Source organism: Quercus robur, chromosome 8 (assembly GCF_932294415.1).
Source record: "Quercus robur chromosome 8, dhQueRobu3.1, whole genome shotgun sequence".
In the NCBI taxonomy this organism is placed as follows: Eukaryota; Viridiplantae; Streptophyta; class Magnoliopsida; order Fagales; family Fagaceae; genus Quercus; species Quercus robur.
In genome coordinates this window covers 36,440,541-36,462,091 of record NC_065541.1, presented here as the reverse complement: position 1 = coordinate 36,462,091, position 21,551 = coordinate 36,440,541, and the positions used below count along the sequence as shown (strand labels likewise).

The 21,551-nt window shown below is 39.8% G+C and overlaps 2 protein-coding genes across 2 annotated transcripts; both read left to right on the top strand.

Annotated features, from left to right (window-relative positions):
- Positions 1 to 2,080: 2,080 nt before the first annotated feature.
- LOC126693973 (isocitrate lyase) lies at positions 2,081 to 6,556 on the top strand. Its single transcript, XM_050390017.1, has 3 exons — positions 2,081 to 2,178; positions 4,767 to 6,369; positions 6,462 to 6,556. The coding sequence occupies exons 1-3, from the start codon at positions 2,149 to 2,151 to the stop codon at positions 6,554 to 6,556; spliced, it is 1,728 nt and encodes a 575-aa protein (XP_050245974.1). The 5' UTR covers positions 2,081 to 2,148.
- A 5,600-nt stretch (positions 6,557 to 12,156) lies between these two features.
- Positions 12,157 to 13,934, top strand: LOC126696229 (uncharacterized). The gene is made up of 2 exons (XM_050393000.1): positions 12,157 to 13,599; positions 13,845 to 13,934. Exons 1-2 carry the CDS (start codon positions 12,157 to 12,159, stop codon positions 13,932 to 13,934), a joined length of 1,533 nt encoding a protein of 510 aa, XP_050248957.1.
- Positions 13,935 to 21,551: the final 7,617 nt, after the last annotated feature.

Genomic DNA, 21,551 nt, shown 5'->3' with positions numbered 1-21,551 from the left:
TGGCATACTTAAGATTCTCATAGGGAAAAAAAAAATAATGGCATATTTTATCTTGTATCGATACTGCTTTAAAGAGTATTGTGTTTCATAATCTAAAACTATTGAACTACGAAGAATTGAGGTTAGATTATATAGATCAACCACTTTAGACTAGGGGCTATTATGATCAAATCCAAATAGGGAGTAAAGTAATTTATAACTATTGGAACTAACTTGTATCAATTCTAACCTGTGCAATCACCACCTAGGCCATGGCCAAGCGTTTAAGATCTTGATGTAGAGTAGGACCTGAGGTTGAGTCCTTTGGACGATGTGACCTTTGTTTGGTTCAAATCATCAACTCTAATGAACTAGACAGAACTGAGGTCAAATTACTTATTAAGCCACTTAAGATTAGAAGCTATTTTAGTCATGTGGTGGCTCAGCTCAATGGTGTCGGGATTTTTGGGCTTAGGTACCCAATTTACTTGTATTTTGGGCTGAGCTTATTTCACAATGGGAGGTCTAAGAAATGGTTTTGTAGGTTATTGATGGAGTTAAAGTGTTGTTAGGGCCCTAAGCTCTTTTGATTTTGGCTTAGTTGAGGTGACAACTATGTAGCTGAGCCCTTTCCCTGAAATCTAAACATGATTTCTTAACTCCCAGGATGTCTTTCCTCACTACTCTCATGTCTCCCTTTCCCCAATTTTTTCAACCTCCTAATTTGTATCTATATTCCCTTATTAGTATCATTTCCTTAGTGGGATTGTCATGACTAAGGGGGGTCTTCCCCAAGCCTGTGGGCCCTTCTGTGCTATATTCCTGACCAAAGGGGACTTACTGCATACTGTTGACACAACCTCCTTGGAACTTGTACCAGACGCCAGTTAATGCTCGGCGGGTGGATTCCCCATGGCATTATCTATCATTCTTGGCATGACGAGAGATACGCGGTCTAGGTGCTTGGTTGGGCTTGATTAGGCTTGGTTTAGTGTTGGGACGGGACAGGCCGGTTTAGGGAGCAGGCCGTGAGCTCAGGTTGGACCATTATTCACGGTCCATACAAAATATATATATATATATATATATATATAGAGAGAGAGAGAGAGAGAGAGAGAGAGAGAGAGAGAGATAAGTTCGAGTTACATACGGTATAACTTTGAGTTACATTCAGTGTAACTTTAAGTAATGTTACACCACTTCATATTTTTTAATTGGATATAGATTTTGATAAATTAATAGTTGGATTACATTTTCTTTGTACATTCTTCATGCTTGTTACCAATTAATTTTTAAATTCAAGTTTTTGTAGTTTAAAATAATGATTAAAAGATAAGTTTATAGATCAAATAGTAAATAACATCTGATTGATATGAAAATCGGCATGCATGTTAAGAATATAGAGAATATGTACTCCAATAATGAGTTTTCAAAATACAGATTTAACATGTTATTGGATGATGTAATATTATTTAGAGTTACACAACGTGTTATTTTAAATCAATCCATGTATATAAATCAAAAGTAATCATACAGTACAGCAATACTATACATGCAGAATAAATTATACAGTATATTATATGGGTCTATAAATAACAAAGCTAGTATATAACTCGTCAATAGAAATTGGAGTTTGGCTCAAAATAATAATAACTGGAGTAAGATGTTGCCAACAAGAAAATCAGTGTGGAATAAAGAAATTAACATAGTAAAATGGTAAGAATAAAAAAATGAAATAGGAAAAACAGAATCAGTTAGCTATTAAATTAAATAAAGGAGTGACATCACGCAGAACGAAAGACAAACATCATGGTGGCACAGGATAGGTGGTGCCATCACCTACGCGCCTGCAAAGTGCAAATCAATGCAGCTCCCATTCAGACAAGTGTCACTGACTTTCTGAAAAGATATCAATGACAAAGGTTTTATGTAATAGATTAATAGATAAACAAAACTGAGGGAAATGAATTGTGAATTTTCTTGGTTTTTGTTCTTTCCTTATCCAGAAGGGCATTGGTTTTACTTTTTTTTCTCCCCACAAGGGGATGTGAGTATGCCTTTGCGTTATAAATTGAGGGACTTGGAAGAGGTTCAGCATGAACTTCTCCTACTTAGTTGTTTAATTCTTATTGTTTTAGAAAATATTTCATATAAAGAAAAAGTTCAGCCATGGCTGCATCTTACTCTGTGCCCTCAATGGTAAGCACACTGGCCAGAAAGCCTTTATTTAATTCTCTTCTCGAATCTCTTGGTCTGTTCTCACTGGAAGTTTGATAGCTTGACCCATGCTTATGGTTCAAGAGAATTCAACACTTTGGTGTTCATGCAATGAGCTACCCTTGCATATGTTTTGAGCTAATCTGTTGCATTACAATTTTTATTCTAGTTGCCCCAGTACAGATTATGTGGATGAGCCACACCCAGATACATAAATCACGTTCGATTAACTACAAAGTAGCAGACTATTTTTGCAACACAACATCAATCCCGATGTCTCTCATCTCATATAATAGTGCATTCTATTAATTAAATAATTAAATTCTGTTATGTATATGACATTTTTTGAGTTTTTACTGCTTACCAAAAAAATTGATTAAAACAACTGGAATATCTTTAGGGAATTGGTTCTGATTTTGTACTGTACAGTGATCAAAACGAGTTGTATATCATATTTTCCTCTCTCTGGGCTGCCTATATAGTACTCTCATCTCATATAATATAATAGTGCATTCTATTAATTAAATTCTGTTATGTATATGACCTTTTTTTGAGTTTTTACTGCTTATCCAAAAAATTAATTAAGAGACCTAGAATATCTTTCGGGAATTGGTTCTGATTTTGTACAGTACAGTGATCAAAACGAGTTGTATATCATATTTTCCTCTCTCTGGGCTGCCTATATAGTTCTCTCATCTCATATAATATTGCATTCTATTAATGAAATTCTGTTATGTATATGACCTTTTTTTGAGTTTTTACTGCTTACCAAAAAAATTGATTAAAACACCTGGAATATCTTTAGGGAATTGGTTCTGATTTTGTACAGTACAGTAATCAAAATGAGTTGTATATATATCAAATTTCCCTCTCTCTGGGCTGCCTATATAGTTGTAATTTTTATATTCAAACTTTTGTTTCATTACTCTCAACAGTGGTTAATGCATATTCTAGTTTAGCCTACATGGATCTGTCTCTAAATTTTTGATGCTATCCCCTAGAACCAAAATAGTAAGAAAATATTTCATATAGTGACAAATAGTTGGAAATTTAAATAGACTGTTGACTATAAGTCTATAACACAAACAATAAATTTTCTTTTGAAAAACAACTCTACTTCACAGCAAGATTAGAAGATTGTTTTTTAATTCATTTAAGATTATTATCAAATATAGAGAAATAAAATAGTTTTATAGAAAATAATTTTTAAAAAATAACTCAATTTCTAAAAAAATATTATTATCGAAATAAACAGAAAGTCACAATAGATTGTTGAAAATTTAAACATTGACTGACTATAACACAATCAATAATAAAGTTGGCAACAACACTTTCATTTTCTTACCTTTAGTTGCATTTAAACATATGCAACACAAAACATCTTGTACCAAGTATCTTAGAAGATTAAGGGGCTGTTTGGTTTTAAAAATGTCCTCACTCGTCACTTATTACTCAATTCTCATCACTTATCACTTATCACTCATCACTTAAAATACTCCAACTTCCTACTCTTGGCAGCACACTATTTCCAACCTCTCATAACTCAAAAATTTGTAATGTTTGTGGGACCTACTACCTAAGCACCATGTCAGGCTCACGGTTAGCATAGCCGCGTGTATCCTCTCTCTCCCCACAAATCCCCCTTTTTTTTCCCCCAATACCCAGACACACGGTACAAACCCCTCTCCGCCCCTCCATTCTCTTCCTCTCACCGAGTCCAAACATCTTCCTGCACTTTCTTCTTCACTCTTATGCTTGTCGGTCACAATTAGCCCTGTTTCTCCCAAAACCCTCGACGAACCCAGCAAAGGAAATCCACCCAGCGCTGATCTCCATCGTCACCCAGCTTGCGAGATCACCTTTGACGGGCAGCAGCGGCGCCGATCTCCTCCATCATGACCTAGTGGCACTAATCAAGAATGCAGGAAAGGACATGCAAGATCGATTCCATCCCTCTTCTCCGCCCCTTTCCTCTCTTTCATTTCTTACTTCTAGGTTTTGTTTGTGTTTGGAGAAGAAATTTTTAGGTTTATTGTGTAGATGAGCATGTTTGTAGGTTTGTGTTTGTATGTTAGTATGTATAATCGGTATCATGTGTTTATGGGTTTGATTTCTGGGTTTGAGAAATCGGTACCCAAGTGTTTTTGGATAAAATCTTAGGTCCCAACGGTAAGAGGTACAAATATAACAGTAAAAGTAATACACAGGTGGAAGAGTAGAAAAAGTTTCTTATGTGTTTTTACGGAGTATATGTAATATTTTTTTCTTCGTATAATAAAAAAATTCCCTACAAACCTTTGAAATATAAAATATTCTTCTTACGGAATTAAAAATTAATTCCCTTTCTGCTTACAAGCATGAAATCGTACGTGGAGAGAGTTTACGTAAACGTACTTAGCAGAGGCAGATGTACCTGGAGTCTCTTTGTCTTAGCGAACCTCCCTAGGGACAACTTGGCCTTTCTTCTATTGGATTTGCTTAAATTAAATTCTAATGCCTATCATACAGTGTTCAATAAGGCATAGCACTCGTATCATTATGGCATTATAAGTCATTAATTTTGTAAACAGATAATGGAGGAAGAAGGAAGGTTTGAAGCTGAAGTTGCAGAGGTGCAAGCATGGTGGAACACGGAGAGGTTCAAGCTAACCAGGCGCCCATATTCAGCTAGAGATGCTGTGTCGCTACGAGGAAACCTCAGACAAAGCTACGGTTCAAATGAACTGGCGAAAAAACTATGGAGAACTCTCAAGAGCCACCAAGCCAATGGCACAGCCTCTAGGACTTTTGGTGCACTTGATCCTGTCCAGGTGACCATGATGGCCAAGCACTTGGACACTGTATATGTCTCTGGTTGGCAGTGCTCATCCACCCACACCTCCACCAATGAACCTGGTCCAGACCTTGCTGACTACCCCTATGACACTGTCCCAAACAAAGTGGAACATTTATTTTTTGCCCAACAATACCATGAGAGAAAGCAAAGAGAGGCAAGAATGAGCATGTGCAGAGAAGAGAGAGCTCGAATCCCTTATATTGATTACTTGAAACCAATCATAGCTGATGGGGATACTGGCTTTGGTGGCTCCACAGCAACTGTTAAGCTTTGTAAGCTTTTTGTGGAACGTGGTGCAGCTGGAGTTCACATTGAGGACCAGTCCTCAATGACCAAAAAATGTGGCCACATGGCTGGAAAAGTACTTGTTGCCACCAGTGAACACATCAATAGGCTAGTGGCTGCAAGGTTGCAATTTGATGTCATGGGGGTTGAGACAATTTTGGTGGCTAGGACTGATGCAGTCGCGGCTAATTTGATCCAAACTAATATTGACACAAGAGATCATCAGTTCATTTTGGGTGTGACAAATCCAAACCTTAAGGGGAAAAGTTTGGCTACTCTTTTGGCAGAAGCAATGGCTGCTGGTAAAACAGGAGTTGAACTTCAAGCTCTTGAAGACCAATGGATATCAATGGCACAGTTGAAGACATTCTCTGATTGTGTTGTGGATGCCATTAAGAATATGAACATTGGGGAGACTGAGAAGATAAGAAGAGTAAATGAGTGGACGAATTATTCTAGTTATGATAAATGTCTCTCAAATGAGCAAGCGCGCGAGGTTGCTGAGAGACTGGGGCTCAACAACCTGTTCTGGGACTGGGACTTGCCTAGAACCAGAGAAGGCTATTACAGGTTCAAAGGGTCTGTGATGGCAGCTGTTGTCCGTGGCTGGGCTTTTGCTCCACATGCTGATATTCTTTGGATGGAGACTGCAAGTCCTGACTTGGTAGAATGCACCGAGTTTGCTGAGGGGGTGAAATCCAAGCACCCGGAGATCATGCTGGCTTATAATCTTTCACCTTCTTTCAATTGGGATGCATCGGGAATGACCAATGAACAAATGAAGGAGTTCATTCCTATGATTGCCAAGTTGGGCTACTGTTGGCAGTTTATAACTCTGGCCGGTTTCCATGCCGATGCTCTTGTGACTGACACCTTTGCAAGGGATTATGCAAGGAGGGGAATGTTGGCTTATGTAGAGAGGATCCAGAGGGAGGAGAGGAACAATGGGGTTGACACACTTGCTCATCAAAAATGGTCTGGTGCAAACTACTATGATAAGTACCTCAAGACTGTCCAGGGAGGTATTTCTTCAACTGCTGCAATGGGCAAAGGCAAGTATCTAAATTCCTTCCATGTAAATGTACCTGAGTAAAATATGAAAGCACATTGCTAATGTTTCTTTTTGTTTTTTATCTTTTTCCAGGTGTGACTGAGGAGCAATTCAAAGAAACATGGACTAGGCTAGGTGCTGTGGACATGGTTGATGGACCTCTTGTGGTTGCCAAGGCAAGAATGTAAAAGAGCTACCTTATTTATGTTGAGTTTGGTCTGGGAGTTGGGAACATTTCCCAGTTCCAAATTATATATATATATATATTCGAACTCATAAGAATAATGTGCTGTAATAATTTCATAGGCAATTGGTTCATTCTGGGCAATTTTGGGCCGCATGATGCCTTTTTTTTTTTTTTTTTTTTTTTTTTTTTTTTTTTTTTTTAGCTCATTGCATTTGCCTGGGGCGAAATTTCTGTAATTTGGTTTAATTCGATATATATATATATATATATATGTTTAAAATACTATCATTAATTATTAAGCATTTCAATTTCTTTCTCATATTTTTGTGTGTCTCTCGATGATTGCATGGAATCAATTTTCTGTATTGAATGATCTAAAGTGGAAGGCAACGGGAAGTTCGTTCTTAAAACATTGAAGAGGCAAACTCCACTATCTCTCAATATTTGTGAGTGCTAATGAGTAAGCTTAAGCCCTTCTCGATCTTTATAGGACCCTAAGGTCCATCTTGTTCTTTCTTTAGGTTTTAAATGACATAAATGTAAAGAGCTTTAGGTTTTTAATGACATAAATGTAAAGAGCTTAAAATTTAAATGGCATAAAAGTAAAGACTTGGAATTTAAATGATATGAAAGTAAAGAACTTGGAATATTGAAAGGTTGATTAAAAGTTTTTTTATTATTATTTATTTTTATTTTTATTTCTCCCTTAAATAGATTTTAATATCTTTCAAGCCTGATGGATCCTTCAGCATAAAGAAATTGGAGTTCTAAGCCATCACCAATCTTATGAGACATACCCATATTGTGCTCTAATGGAGGTTTAAAAACCATTTAAGAGAGATAGTAGAATATCTTTTCTCTTTTAAGTGTCTAGATATAGTAAATATATAAGTACAATAAAATAGACTCTCAAAAAAAAAAAAAAAGTACAATAAAATATAGGAGGATTGGAGATGTGCAAGAAATTAAATGGGGTAACAAGATATTAAAAGGGAATGGGGGTTGCTTGAAAGTAAATGGGATGACAAGATGCTAAAATGCAATAATAAAATCCTTAGATGCTTAGGTGGGATGGGATTTCTACCCCCTAAAGGTACTTCCCATACATAGCCTAGGAGATGGTCCAACACCTATTTAGGGATACCAACACAATAATAATAACCAACAACAATATAAACATTAAAGTAAAGGATACATACACAAAGTAAAGAGGAGATTTTTATATATATGAAAATGATGATTACGATAGTAAAAGGGATGGGATGAGTTTAGTTATTAAGAAACTAACCACAAAGATTACAAAAAGAAAAGGATGAGTTTGTTTTGGTGTAGGGTTTCACACAGAGAGAGAGAGAGAGAGAGAGAGAGAGATTTATGAAGAAAGAAAAGAAAAAATAGTGGAAAAAAGGAGTGAAGTAGAGAGAAAAATCATAAAAAGTGAGGAAAATAATTTTTTTTCTAAGCCTATTTTTCTAGAATTTCCTCACTTTTTATGATTTTTCTCTCTACTTCACTCCTTTTTTCCACTATTTTTTCTTTTCTTTCTTCATAAATCTCTCTCTCTCTCTCTCTCTCTCTCTCTCTCTATCTCTCTATATATATATATATATATATATATATATATATATTATTTAAATGGGGGACATTTATAGGAGAATGTGGAAAATGGGGGGCTAGTATTAGTGTATTAGGATACACTAGTGCTAGCTATCCATTCAAAGAGTCAGTTAGCATTGGTCTATTCTGATACACCAATGTTACCCTTCTCTTTTTTCCATGTTGTTAGGGTATATCGTTTTTTACACCTAATTTTATTTAAATACTGATGGTGTCACAAATAATCCCAAGTCCATAACTCGTCTATATGTCTCGTCCAAAGACAGAAGCTACAATAGGCGGAGAAAATTGCAAGCGTACCAGCAAACCTCGTCCGTATATGGACGAGATTAATACCTCGTGAGATCTACTCGTCATTTATGAACGACAAGCTTTCCAAGATGATCTCGTCCATCTTTCACTAAAAGTGGACGAGATCATCATGGAGGTCTCGTCCATCCTTACTATGGATGGACTAAAAGTGGACGAGCTCTTCATGAAGGTCTCGTCCATCCTTGCTATGGATGGACGAGTTCATCGGCCCGTCCGACCTAGATAACTTCCACAGCGGTTATGGAAGTTACTCCCAATTCTCCGGACTCCTTGACACTGGGAACGGTTACCAAACAGATAACCGTTCCACACACACACTATATAAGGCCTCTTTGATGAAGGGTAAGGGTATTCAGACATTTTCTTACTTTTAAGAGAATACTTCTTCGTTACAGAGAGTTAAAAGTAACTAACTTGATCATCGGAGGATTTTTGGCCGGTCCTCACCGGTCCCCTCTGATTCTGTATCCTTTGTATTACAGGAGATAGCCCAAAGATCAACGTTCAAGTCTTGTCAACCCACTGATAAACAAAGAATCATCAGTTGGCGCCGTCTGTGGGAACCGATTGTTTTACAGTTTGTTTCTCCGTGACAAAGGGTTGATGGTTCGGACTAGATCAAGGGCTAATAACCCAGGCCATCAGGGAAGCAGCAACCCGCATCGCGATCGCCAGTCTGCGCCGGTCATGCAGTCATTTGCCCAACATGCACAATCTATGGCAGACGCTATGGCGGAGTTGACTCGCCAAAACCAAGAATTACGAATGGAGATTAATATGAGGAGGCAAACACAAGAAGAATGTGAAGGAAGACAAACAGATAGTCATGGTGGAAGAGAGAATACCGAAGTTGGAAGTCAGTTTCGAGGCACCACTTCACGAACGGTACCATACTTGAAGGAAGAAATGGACCAAATGAAGAGAGTTATGGAGGAAATGAAGGAGAATATGAAAAGGGCGAATCCGATAGAAGACTTGGTTCACAGGACTGATTCTCCCTTTACGGCTTCCATCAACGGTCACCCACTACCATCAAAGTTCAAGTTGCCTTCTCTGGATTCATATGATGGAACACGTGACCCGTTTGATCACATAGCCACTTTCAAGACCACCATGCATCTTCAAGGAGTGCCTGATGAGATAATGTGTAGGGCCTTCCCAACCACCCTTAAGGGTTCGGCGCGAGTTTGGTTTAGCAAAATACCTCCAAATTCGGTGAGTTCTTTTGAAGAGTTGAGTAAGTTATTTGTTAACAATTTCATTGGAGGACAAAGGCATAAGCGTTCCTCGTCCAGTTTGTTGACAATAGAGCAGGGAGAGAACGAGAGCCTTCGGTCATTTATCACCCGTTTTAACAGAGAAGCTCTCAGTGTGGACGAAGCAGATGATAAGCTTCTACTGGCAGCCTTCCACAATGGGGTGAATTCAGATCTGTTTATACACAAGCTCTATGAAAAAGAGCCCCAGTCCATGGCCGAACTCGTCCATTCGGCTCAGAATTTTATGAATGCAGAAGACGCAATCATTGCTAAGAAGAGGAAGAGGTCCGAGAGAATGGACGCAAATCCCAGTCGTCAGCACGAGCAAGGTACTCGTCCAAAGAAGGGACGGATGGAGGAAAGGAGAGATCGAGAAAGTAAGAAGCTAGGCCCTCCAGTACGGAACCAGCAGTATACCCCTTTAAACGCCCCACTTGAGCAAGTCCTTATGCAAATCAAGGATGATCCTTCCCTGAAGTGGCCAGAGAAAATGAAGGGTGATCCCAACAAGCGCAACAGGAACAAGTATTGTCGCTTCCATAGGGATCATGGTCATGAAACGGACGAGTGTTTTGACTTGAAGCAACAAATTGAAAATCTCATAAGGTAAGGGAAGTTGAGGGGTTTCCTTGGACGAGACCAGAAGGACGAGAAACAGAAGGGAAAGATGGAAGATTCATCGTGACCACCACTCGGGGAGATAAGAGTCATCATTGGGGGAAGTACCACTGGCCAGTCGTCCAAGTCCAAGAAAGCATTCTTGAAGGTAGTACAGAGCGTCCAACTTTCTGGACGATCACCAAGAGCAAGATCTACGGACGAACGGGCAATCACCTTCACGGACGAGGATGCTGACAGAATTCATCACCCTCATGATGATGCCCTCGTCATCTCCTTACTAATTGCAAACTACACAACCAGAAGAGTGCTTGTGGACAATGGAAGCTCAGCAGACATTTTATATTATCCAGCTTTTCAGCAGATGAGATTAGGACGAGACCAGCTCCGTCCAGTGAACTCCCCCCTAGTAGGCTTTGGTGGGATGAAGGTGCAACCAGTGGGTACCATTTCCTTATCCGTGGTAGTGGGGGCATATCCACGACAGATTACCAAGGATGTGAACTTCCTTGTGATAGATTGTCCATCCTCTTACAATGCCATCATTGGGAGGCCAACTTTGAATAGTTGGAAAGCTGTTACCTCTACTTACCACTTATCAGTCAAGTTTCCAACAGAACACGGGGTAGGACAGGTACAAGGTGACCAACTGGCAGCAAGAGAGTGTTACTTGGCCATGCTGGCCATGGATGAACAAGTTCAAGCAATGAACATTGAAGAAAAGAGGGTTGTAGCAGAACCTACTGAAGCATTGGAAGATATTTCCTTGGATGAAGATAACCCTAAGAGGTGTACTAGGGTGGGAGCAGATTTAGAAGAGAAGATTAAGACGGATCTCGTCCAATTTTTGAAGAAAAACATCGACGTGTTTGCGTGGAGTCACGAGGATATGCCGGGTATAGACCCTAATGTCATTACCCACCGTTTGAATGTATATCCTTCCTCCAAGCCTGTGCGGCAAAAGAAGAGGGTGTTTGCCCCTGAAAGAGATAGTGCAATCAAGGACGAGGTCCAAAAGCTGATGGTAGCAAAGTTCATTCGGGAAGTGTACTACCCGGATTGGTTGGCCAATGTAGTAATGGTCAAAAAAGCGAATGGCAAGTGGAGAATGTGCGTGGACTTCACTGATCTGAACAAGGCTTGCCCCAAGGACAGCTATCCGTTACCGCGCATTGACCAATTAGTAGACTCAACTGCAGGCCACAAATTGCTTAGCTTCATGGATGCCTTTTCAGGATACAATCAGATAAGAATGGACAAGGCTGATCAAGAGAAGACATCTTTTGTCACCAGTCAAGACTTATTCTGCTATAAGGTGATGCCGTTTGGTTTAAAGAATGCAGGGGCGATGTATCAGAGGTTGGTCAACCACATGTTCCGTCTGCAGATTGGGCGGAATGTGGAAGTCTATGTAGATGACATGCTGGTGAAAAGTCAGGACGAAGGAAGACATCTAGACGACCTGCAGGAGACATTTGAGACATTGAGACAGTATCACATGAAGCTGAATCCTAGCAAATGTGCCTTTGGAGTATCATCAGGGAAATTCCTTGGCTTTATGGTATCCCACAGGGGAATTGAAGCGAATTCAGATAAAATTCAAGCAATACTGGACATGAAGCCACCGCAAAATACCAAGGAAATCCAATCCCTCACTGGACGAGTCGCTGCGCTTAACAGGTTTGTCTCCAAAGCTACTGATAAATGTTTGCCATTTTTTAAGGTTCTCAAAAAAGCATTCGAATGGACCGACGAGTGTCAGAGAGCTTTTGAAGATTTGAAGGTATACCTTACCATGGCACCGCTGCTGAGTCCATCAGTGGAAGGAGAGGAACTATATTTGTACCTAGCGGTAACCCCACATGCAGTGAGCTCAGCATTGATAAGAGAGGAAGATAAAGTTCAAAGACCTGTGTATTATACAAGCAAGGCATTGAAAGGAGCGGAAGGACGATATCCACAAATGGAGAAGTTGGCCTTCGCGCTAATCACAGCTTCAAGGAAGCTGAGGCATTATTTCCAAGCACATGTCATTAATGTTATGATGGATCATCCTCTCAAAAAGGCAATGAATAGACTGGAAGCCGCAGGACGATTAATCCAGTGGGCCGTGGAGCTAAGTGAGTTCGATATCAGGTATCAACCAAGGCATGTCATAAAAGCTCAAGCCCTAGCGGATTTTATTGCAGAGTTTACCCCAAGTCATAGAGAGACAGAAGACAGTGAGAGATGGATCGTCCACGTGGATGGTTCGTCTACACGGCATGCAGGAGGAATTGGTGTGGTCTTGCAATCCCCAGAGGGAGATAAACTGAAACATAAAGTCCGTCTACAGTATCAAGCGACTAACAATGAAGTCGAATATGAAGCCCTCCTCAAAGGGCTAGAATTGGCAAAGTCCGTAGAAGCCAAGTCCATATGTGTCATGGGGGATTCCCAACTGATCATGGGGCAAGTGAATGGGACGTATGAAGCGAAGGAAGAAAGAATGAAGAAATACCTTGGTAGAGTAATGCGCCTTGTGAAAAGGTTTGAAAAAGCTGACTTCGTTCAAATCCCAAGGGAGGAGAACGTGGAAGCTGATACTATAGCAAAAGAGGCCTCAGCAGATGAATCATTAGAGAAGTCAGATGAAGTTCAATATATGCCAAGTATCGATGTCCAGGAAGTACAGCAGGTGGATAACAGAGAAAATTGGATGACTCCCATTGTATCATACTTGAAGGATGGACGATTACCAGAAGAGAAAGACGAGGCCAGAAAGGTGAGGGTGAGATCAGCTAGATACATCCTTATGAATGAAGTGCTATATAAGAGAGGTTTCTCTCAACCTTACCTTAGATGCTTAACTCCGGACGAAGCAAACTACGTGCTGAGAGAAGTTCATGAAGGGGCATGTGGCAATCACTCAAGAGCCAGATCACTTGTCCACAAGGTCGTCCGAGCAGGGTATTACTGGCCGCACATGCAAGCTGATGCTAAAGCATACGTTAAGGTCTGCGACCAATGCCAGCGATTTAGCAACGTCCCCAGACAACCATCGGAATACCTTACCCCAATGGTGGCACCGTGGCCCTTTGCACAATGGGGACTAGACATTTTGGGTCCTTTCCCTTTGGGAATAAGGCAGATGAAGTTTCTAGTGGTGGGCATCGATTACTTCACTAAATGGGTGGAAGCAGAACCGTTGGCAAATATCACACAGCAGAATGTGAAAAACTTCGTCTGGAAGAACATTGTATGCAGATTTGGAGTGCCAAAGGTGTTGGTGTCTGACAACGGACGACAATTTGACAATGCACTCTTCAAGGACTTTTGCTTACACTTTGGAATTCAGAACCATTACTCCTCCCCTGCACACCCCCAAGCCAACGGCCAGGCTGAAGTTGCAAACCGATCCTTGTTGAAAATCATCAAGACTCGGCTTGAGGGGGCAAAGGGAATATGGCCAGATGAATTACCAGGAGTTTTATGGGCATACAGGACCACAGTGAGGACCCCTACAGGGGAGACCCCTTTCAAGTTAGCCTATGGAAGCGATGCAGTCATACCGGCAGAAGTACATATGGCTAATCACAGGGTGATGATGTATCAAGACAAGGATAATGAGGACCAGCTTCGTCTGAACCTCGATCTAATAGACGAGGTAAGGGCAAACGTAGAACACAGGGCAGCAAAGTATAAGAACCTTATGGCTAGGCAGTATGATGCGATGGTGAAGCCTAGGCGTTTCAATATAGGAGATCTCGTCCTGAGAAAGGTCTCTTTGTCAACCAAGAACCCAGCACATGGGAAGTTGGGCCTAAACTGGGAAGGACCCTATAGAGTAATCAACTGTAAAAGGCAAGGATCCTACTACCTGAAGGCCCTGGACGGGAGAAAGTTGGAACATCCTTGGAATGTGGAGCACCTGAGGAGGTACTACCAGTAAGAGTGAACCTATGGACGAGACTGGGTCTTATCTGTCTACTAGCGTACTACTATGAGTGATGCTGTTTGATACTACTATGTTTGGTATTGTTTGTGTGTGAAGTTTGAAACTATGATTTACTTTTTATAGTTGTATTGTGGTTATGGACGAAGTCATGAAGTATGTATTTATTAAATAAAAAGGCATCAGTGTGCATGTGCCTTGTCTGTAAACAATATTTATGTTATGTTCAAAATGTTGTGTGAATTCTCCATGATATTGTCGTCCAATTCAATCCTCAAGAGGGTTGAAAGATCCAAGACGAACAAAATCTCTGGACGCAGAGATGTAACGTCTAAATTTTCTTGAATAAAAGGAAGAAACCACATCCATACTCGTCCAACTCATGGACGAGGTAGAGCCAACTGAAACAATCCAAATTCTAGACGAGAAAAGGTTGGCAAAATAAGTAGATGGTATGTAAAATTAGTTTGCAAGTCTTAAGACGAATCAAGCTAATTAAAAATACTACCTGCTAAGACGAGTTAGACTACATGAAAAATATGTATTCTCGACATGGACGAGCTAGGAGTAAAATAGCTTAGCAGCATCCGTCCATGCAAAGTGAAAGTTCAAAAACGTGTACAAAAACACTTTTGAACGTTTAGACCCCCAAAAACCAATTTAATCAACACACGCAATATGTTAAACAACTAGTGTGCGGAAACTTAACATATGCTATAATAAGGAATTGATTACACAACTATCTAAGCCACAACAAAATAAACCACAGCAGATAATGTAAAGGCAGAGATAGAGAGGAAGGAAGATGCAAACACAGCGATAACACCAGATATGTTATCGAAGAGGAAACCGAAGACCTCGGCGAAAAACCTCTCCGCCGCCCTCCAAGCGGTAATCAATCCACTAGAAAATACAGTTGGGATACAAGGACAGCAATAGACCCTCCAAGCCTAATCTACCCAATGCACCTAAGCCCTCCAAGCTTCTTGCTCCAATGAGGTTGCGCCGAACCTTTTTCTTTTCTAGCTTTCCGGATTCCGCTACTACACCGTAGCATCAACCAATGAATATTGGCTCCTTCCTAACTGCTTCCCAGAACTCCAAACGTCTGTCTCACAGGGATGATAATGGTGAGAACCAGGTTTGGTATAATGCCTCTCAAGGATTTGACAATGGAGAGGAAGAGAGTGAGGGAATTTGATGAGACTCTAAGGTAGAGATTGTGGGTGAAACAATCTGGTTTTTCTTTAGGGTTTCTCTCTCAAAATTCTCTCTGGAAGCTCTCTTTCAATCGTGGGTTAAAAGGGTATTTATACTGAAGTGGAGTGGAATGCGAAACGTCAGGTTTTTCCAAAACAGGGGTGGCTCGCGGCTTGACCTCGCGACTTGACTAAGTCGCGAGTTCCAGTCGCGAGTTAACCGTATGGCCAGTTGTCCTGTTTTGTCCTGTAGTGCTCCAGCTAGCATGACTGTTCATCTTCCAGCATGCTTGGCACGTGTGCATCTTCTGGCGGGTTGAAGCCGCGAGTCCCAGCCGCGACACTCTGTTTTCTTGCACACTCTTGAGCAATCTTCACACTATCTCACTCACTACCCTTACAACAATCCCACCTAAATACAGGGTTACTAAATGCTGAATTACAAGCAAATTTGGCACGGAATAAAGCCAATTAGATGGTTGAATAAATTCAACCTTACAATCTCCCCCTTTGGCTATTCCGTGACAAAACCCTAAAACAGACTCTAGACTTAACATGTGAGTTGGGAACAGTTGATCAAAACTCACTCACACCTAATTCTAGAAGCTGTGAAGCACTTGAATCATATGAACATAAACTCCTGAAACACAACAATACACCATGATCATTGTAAGCAGAAAATTATAAATGCATATGAAACAGGCAATATGTGATCAAGCAAAGATGGAGTTAATAAATAAACCATGGCTTGATCAACCAAGTGAACACCACAAGGTAGTGATCACAGTGTTCATTCACACTTGGAATGAACACAAGGACATACAAGTTAACAAGCACAAGGCAAGACACTTGTATGTACAACACTCAACCAATGCATAGCACACAAGGCATATGCATCTAGGAACAATCCTACAAGGGCACAAGAGTGACAGTACATAAACCAAAATGCAGAACATTTAGATTGAAGTACTGATTTCAACATAGCATAAAGGCTGCACTTAAGCATGGTACATACCACAAGGCCTACAAACTATGCATAAAACAATAACCCTGAAAGCTTACAAAAGCATATGGGTACAAACACATTATATTGAATAAAAACTTAAACAATATAAACTAAAAGTGCTTAAAATTTCTCCCCTTCAAAGTGATGATAAGCTGTGATGCACTTGGAACATATTTATACTTGTACCCTGAAACACTTGCACAAAACATATTAGACCCTCAAGGTAAAGCAAGTAATAAATGACAAGTATAATATAACAAGTATAGAAATGGCTATAATGATCACATAGCAAAGCAAATGATCATCTGAACATGCATTCAATGAAGCATAATAGCATAGGGATAAATGCATGTCCAAAGCACAAACATGATGCAATGAGAACAACAAAGCATAACTCAAAGCACCATAAAGCCAACAAGAAAACAAATAGAACAAGGTTTTCTAGTTAACACAATGTCTTCTCCCCCTTGGTATATGCATCTCCCCTATGGAATATCTCTCCCCCTACAAATGTGCATGTGAGAAATAGAATTTCTCCCCCTAAGGATGTGCACAAGAGTCCTATAGAAAAGACAAAATACTCCGAAACATTCTCTAGAGTATACTCTCCCCCTTTTTGTCAGGAATAGACAAAGGGTCAAGAAGAAACGAGGGCAAGAGATGAAGGTATGAACAATGCTAAAGATGCATGAGGGGTGCAAGATGAATGAGAAAATGAAGCTCAAACCTAAGACAAAGTAACATGCTACAAAGCATAAGGTAAACATGACATGCTAGGATGAAGAAATAAGGTAAAGTCCAATGCATGACAAGGGTAGCAAAGGTGTGTGCAAGAGGTGGCTAAGTGCATGCATGTCCAATGCATGAAAAATGCACATGTGGGGCAAAGTGTGTTAAAATACACAACCAATGAACCAAACATGTTCCTAATGAGGAAACATGAGAAACCCCAAAGTTTGGTACTCATCGGAGTCCAAACAAGCGAGAAAATGTCTAAGAGGCATTTTATCAAACACCTAGCATGCACACTATGAACAATAATGTGAAACAATGCATGATCATCATGAAAACCACCCTAAATACATGTTCTTTCTGACACAAGGGGCCAACATCCAATGCATATCAACAAAAGAAACCAGTCCCAGAAAGAAATTTGACAAAAATTAAGTTTTCCCAACCCCAATGATAAAAATCCCAACCAAGAGCACAAAACTTTCCAAAACATAATCCAAGGATCAAAAATAATGAAAAGAATTTATAATTACCTTAGAAATGTTAATGGAATGAAAAACCATTCAAATTGGTTGGATTTTGATGTAAAAATATTGAAAGAGGGGTTTTAGAGAGGATGGGAGAGGTTTAAAACAAGTTTCCCACAAAATGCCCTTTAAAAAGCTGTTTCTGGGCGTTTCGCGACTGGGCGAGTCGCGAGGTTCAGTCGCGAGCAAGCCGCCAGCCGCGAGTTTCAGCCGCGAGCCGCGAGTTTCAGCTGCGAAAATCTTCGCGAGTCGCGAGTGAGCCGCGAGCAAGCCGCGAGTGAGTCGCCAAAAGCTTCTGGATGAGCTCGCGACTGGGGTTTCGCGACTGGCGAGTCGCCAGCTGAGCCGCGAAAAACTCTGACACCTGTTTTTCAATTCAGAACATGTTTAAACATTGAAAAACAAAGTAAGCACTAAATATAAACACAAAAAGTGATAAAAATCACTTCCAAAAACATATAAAATGATCAAAAATCTTTTTGGATTAATCCATATAAGATTGAGCACACACACATCACATTTAGACAAGTACAATCTAACAAATGAATAAGACATTCATTGAACATTAGGCATGTGTGTTGTGTGTGTGTATCAAATGTGGAATAGTCCTTAGTCTAGAGTGAAGCTTCAATGATCAATTCAATCAAGTCATACACAACTAGTGCTAAGTCAAGTGGTCTATCTCAATTATAGAAATGAGCATATATGACCTCCCACAAGAAAATGATTACATATGATGACGCTTTTCATTTGGCTTCTTTACAATTCATAACATTTGATCATTTTGAATCAAAACATCTCATTTTGAGATCGATGCCTGAAATTTGTGATATTTCAATTTGATGAACAAGCCTTTGGCTTTTTGGGCATCATACAATTTCATTTAAGTCGCTTTCCCTTTTTCCTAGTCGAATACTAGTATGTGCGACGGCTTTTGCAGCTCATTATCTCTTTTCATTTTGAGATTTACATTTATTGAGCTCTTTAAGCAATAAAAATAAAAGAGTGGGAAGAGATATAAGCACAAGTCTACGCATGTATCAAAACCAACATGACTATTGACTAATCATTCATGACAAGCTTGAAGATCGATTTACAACAATCACACAAAGATGTCAAGATTTTTCCCACAAAGATATAAGTGCAAAAATAACAAGCTAAGCTCGTAAATGCACAAAGCCATTTGTACAAAGGTACAAGGCCAAACTCACATGTGATATGTGCTCAAACATATACGATCAAACTTTTTGAATTTTTCACTTTTTATGTGGTTTTGGATTTTTACTCACACAAAATAGAAACATAAAAGTAAGATCAAAAATGAAACAATGCATACAAATAAATGCAAGATGCACAAAATGCATGAAGATATGACATTTAATGCATGAAGGGTCCTACAAAGATCGAAAGAATTAGATCAAGGACCAAAAGAGCAAAAGCTCAACCATAGGAACCCTTCCTCATCCAAACGGAACGATTGTTTGGAATGAGTGTCTCATGAGAAGTGAGACGAAGGTTGGAAGAATGAGAACCGGAGATGCACATAGACAAGGAGTTAAGAGCATTAAACACTTTCTTTAACAACATGCTATTATCACTAACATCCGGTTTATCCTTTTTAGCACAACTTCCAAGAAGCTCAAGTTTTTCTTTTCTTTTGATTCTTTTAAAAGCATGAAACTTAGAGCATTGAGGTCTTAGATGATCAAAGGCACCACAATGGTGACACACAATGTGTTTAGGTCCACTAGGCCTTTTGGGAAGGGATCTAGCAATATGATTTTGTTCCATCTTCAACTTATGACATTGAGGTCTTATATGACCAATCACACCACAATGGTGGCAAGTTGGAACAAACTTAGATCCATCCAAAGCCTTAGGTTGAGACCTAAACAGAGGCTTTGACTTAACAGTCTTTCTCTCCACATTTTGATTTCTTTTGTGTGGAGGAACGTACACCGATTTGTCCTTAGAGGTAGAATACACATTAGGCACAAGATCGGGTACCACAACATGATTGCAACACATATTATCATCCATTTTATCAATGGGTTCAGCAATCAAACACTTGGCATGCATCTTAAGAGATTCATTTTCACATTTAAGATCATCAACAAGTTTGTTAGACAAAACAAGTTTAGCATCCAAGTCCATATTCAAACATTCAAACTCTTTCAGCTTTTCAAGAGAAATTTCAGCAAGTTTTTTATATTTCTCAACCAATTTGTTGGATTCATTGAGCTTAGCAATTAAATCATCCTTTTCACAAAATAACTTGCTCAAATTCTTTTGAAACTTCTTAGCATTTTTCTTCAAGAGTTTGTCAACAACACCCATGGATTCAAATAACATGTCATCACACTTATGAGGATTAACACTCATAGAGGCATTTTCACAAACACGTGGCATGTTACATTCATCACCAACCAAATCATGCAAAGAGTCATACAAAGCACAATCCATGGCAAATAAACACAAGGGGTCAAGGATCACACTTAGATATTTAAACCACAACAAGTGTACCCGCTCTGATACCAATTGAAAGTTCAAAAACGTGTACAAAAACACTTTTGAACGTTTAGACCCCCAAAAACCAATTTAATCAACACACGCAATATGTTAAACAACTAGTGTGCGGAAACTTAACATATACTATAATAAGGAATTGATTACACAACTATCTAAGCCACAACAAAATAAACCACAGCAGATAATGTAAAGGCAGAGATAGAGAGGAAGGAAGATGCAAACACAGCGATAACACCAGATATGTTATCGAAGAGGAAACCGAAGACCTCGGCGAAAAACCTCTCCGCCGCCCTCCAAGCGGTAATCAATCCACTAGAAAATACAGTTGGGATACAAGGACAGCAATAGACCCTCCAAGCCTAATCTACCCAATGCACCTAAGCCCTCCAAGCTTCTTGCTCCAACGAGGTTGCGCCGAACCTTTTTCTTTTCTAGCTTTCCGGATTCCGCTACTACACCGTAGCATCAACCAATGAATATTGGCTCCTTCCTAACTGCTTCCCAGAACTCCAAACGTCTGTCTCACAGGGATGATAATGGTGAGAACCAGGTTTGGTATAATGCCTCTCAAGGATTTGACAATGGAGAGGAAGAGAGTGAGGGAATTTGATGAGACTCTAAGGTAGAGATTGTGGGTGAAACAATCTGGTTTTTCTTTAGGGTTTCTCTCTCAAAATTCTCTCTGGAAGCTCTCTTTCAATCGTGGGTTAAAAGGGTATTTATACTGAAGTGGAGTGGAATACGAAACGTCAGGTTTTTCCAAAACAGGGGTGGCTCGCGGCTTGACCTCGCGACTTGACTAAGTCGCGAGTTCCAGTCGCGAGTTAACCGTATGGCCAGTTGTCCTGTTTTGTCCTGTAGTGCTCCAGCTAGCATGACTGTTCATCTTCCAGCATGCTTGGCACGTGTGCATCTTCTGGCGGGTTGAAGCCGCGAGTCCAGCCGCGAGTCCCAGCCGCGACACTCTGTTTTCTTGCACACTCTTGAGCAATCTTCACACTATCTCACTCACTACCCTTACAACAATCCCACCTAAATACAGGGTTACTAAATGCTGAATTACAAGCAAATTTGGCACGGAATAAAGCCAATTAGATGGTTGAATAAATTCAACCTTACACAAAGAAAATGAAATCACTCGTCCATGCAAAGAAAATGAAATCATTTATCCATGCAAAGAAAATAAAACTTCATTCAAAGGGTGGACATCCTACGTCCAAAAACCCTTGATTAGTTTGAAAAGCAGAAATAGTATACTTAAAA

Excerpts from the sequence above, each read along its gene's own strand:
- LOC126693973 (XM_050390017.1), top strand. The coding sequence starts at position 2,149 with ATGGCTGCATCTTACTCTGTGCCCTCAATG. Across the intron at positions 2,179-4,766 it reads CTTACTCTGTGCCCTCAATG|ATAATGGAGGAAGAAGGAAG; the intron begins GTAAGCACACTG and ends TTTTGTAAACAG. Across the intron at positions 6,370-6,461 it reads AACTGCTGCAATGGGCAAAG|GTGTGACTGAGGAGCAATTC; the intron begins GCAAGTATCTAA and ends ATCTTTTTCCAG.
- LOC126696229 (XM_050393000.1), top strand. The coding sequence starts at position 12,157 with ATGGCACCGCTGCTGAGTCCATCAGTGGAAGGAGAGGAACTATATTTG. Across the intron at positions 13,600-13,844 it reads ACTTCGTCTGGAAGAACATT|GACCACAGTGAGGACCCCTA; the intron begins GTATGCAGATTT and ends ATGGGCATACAG.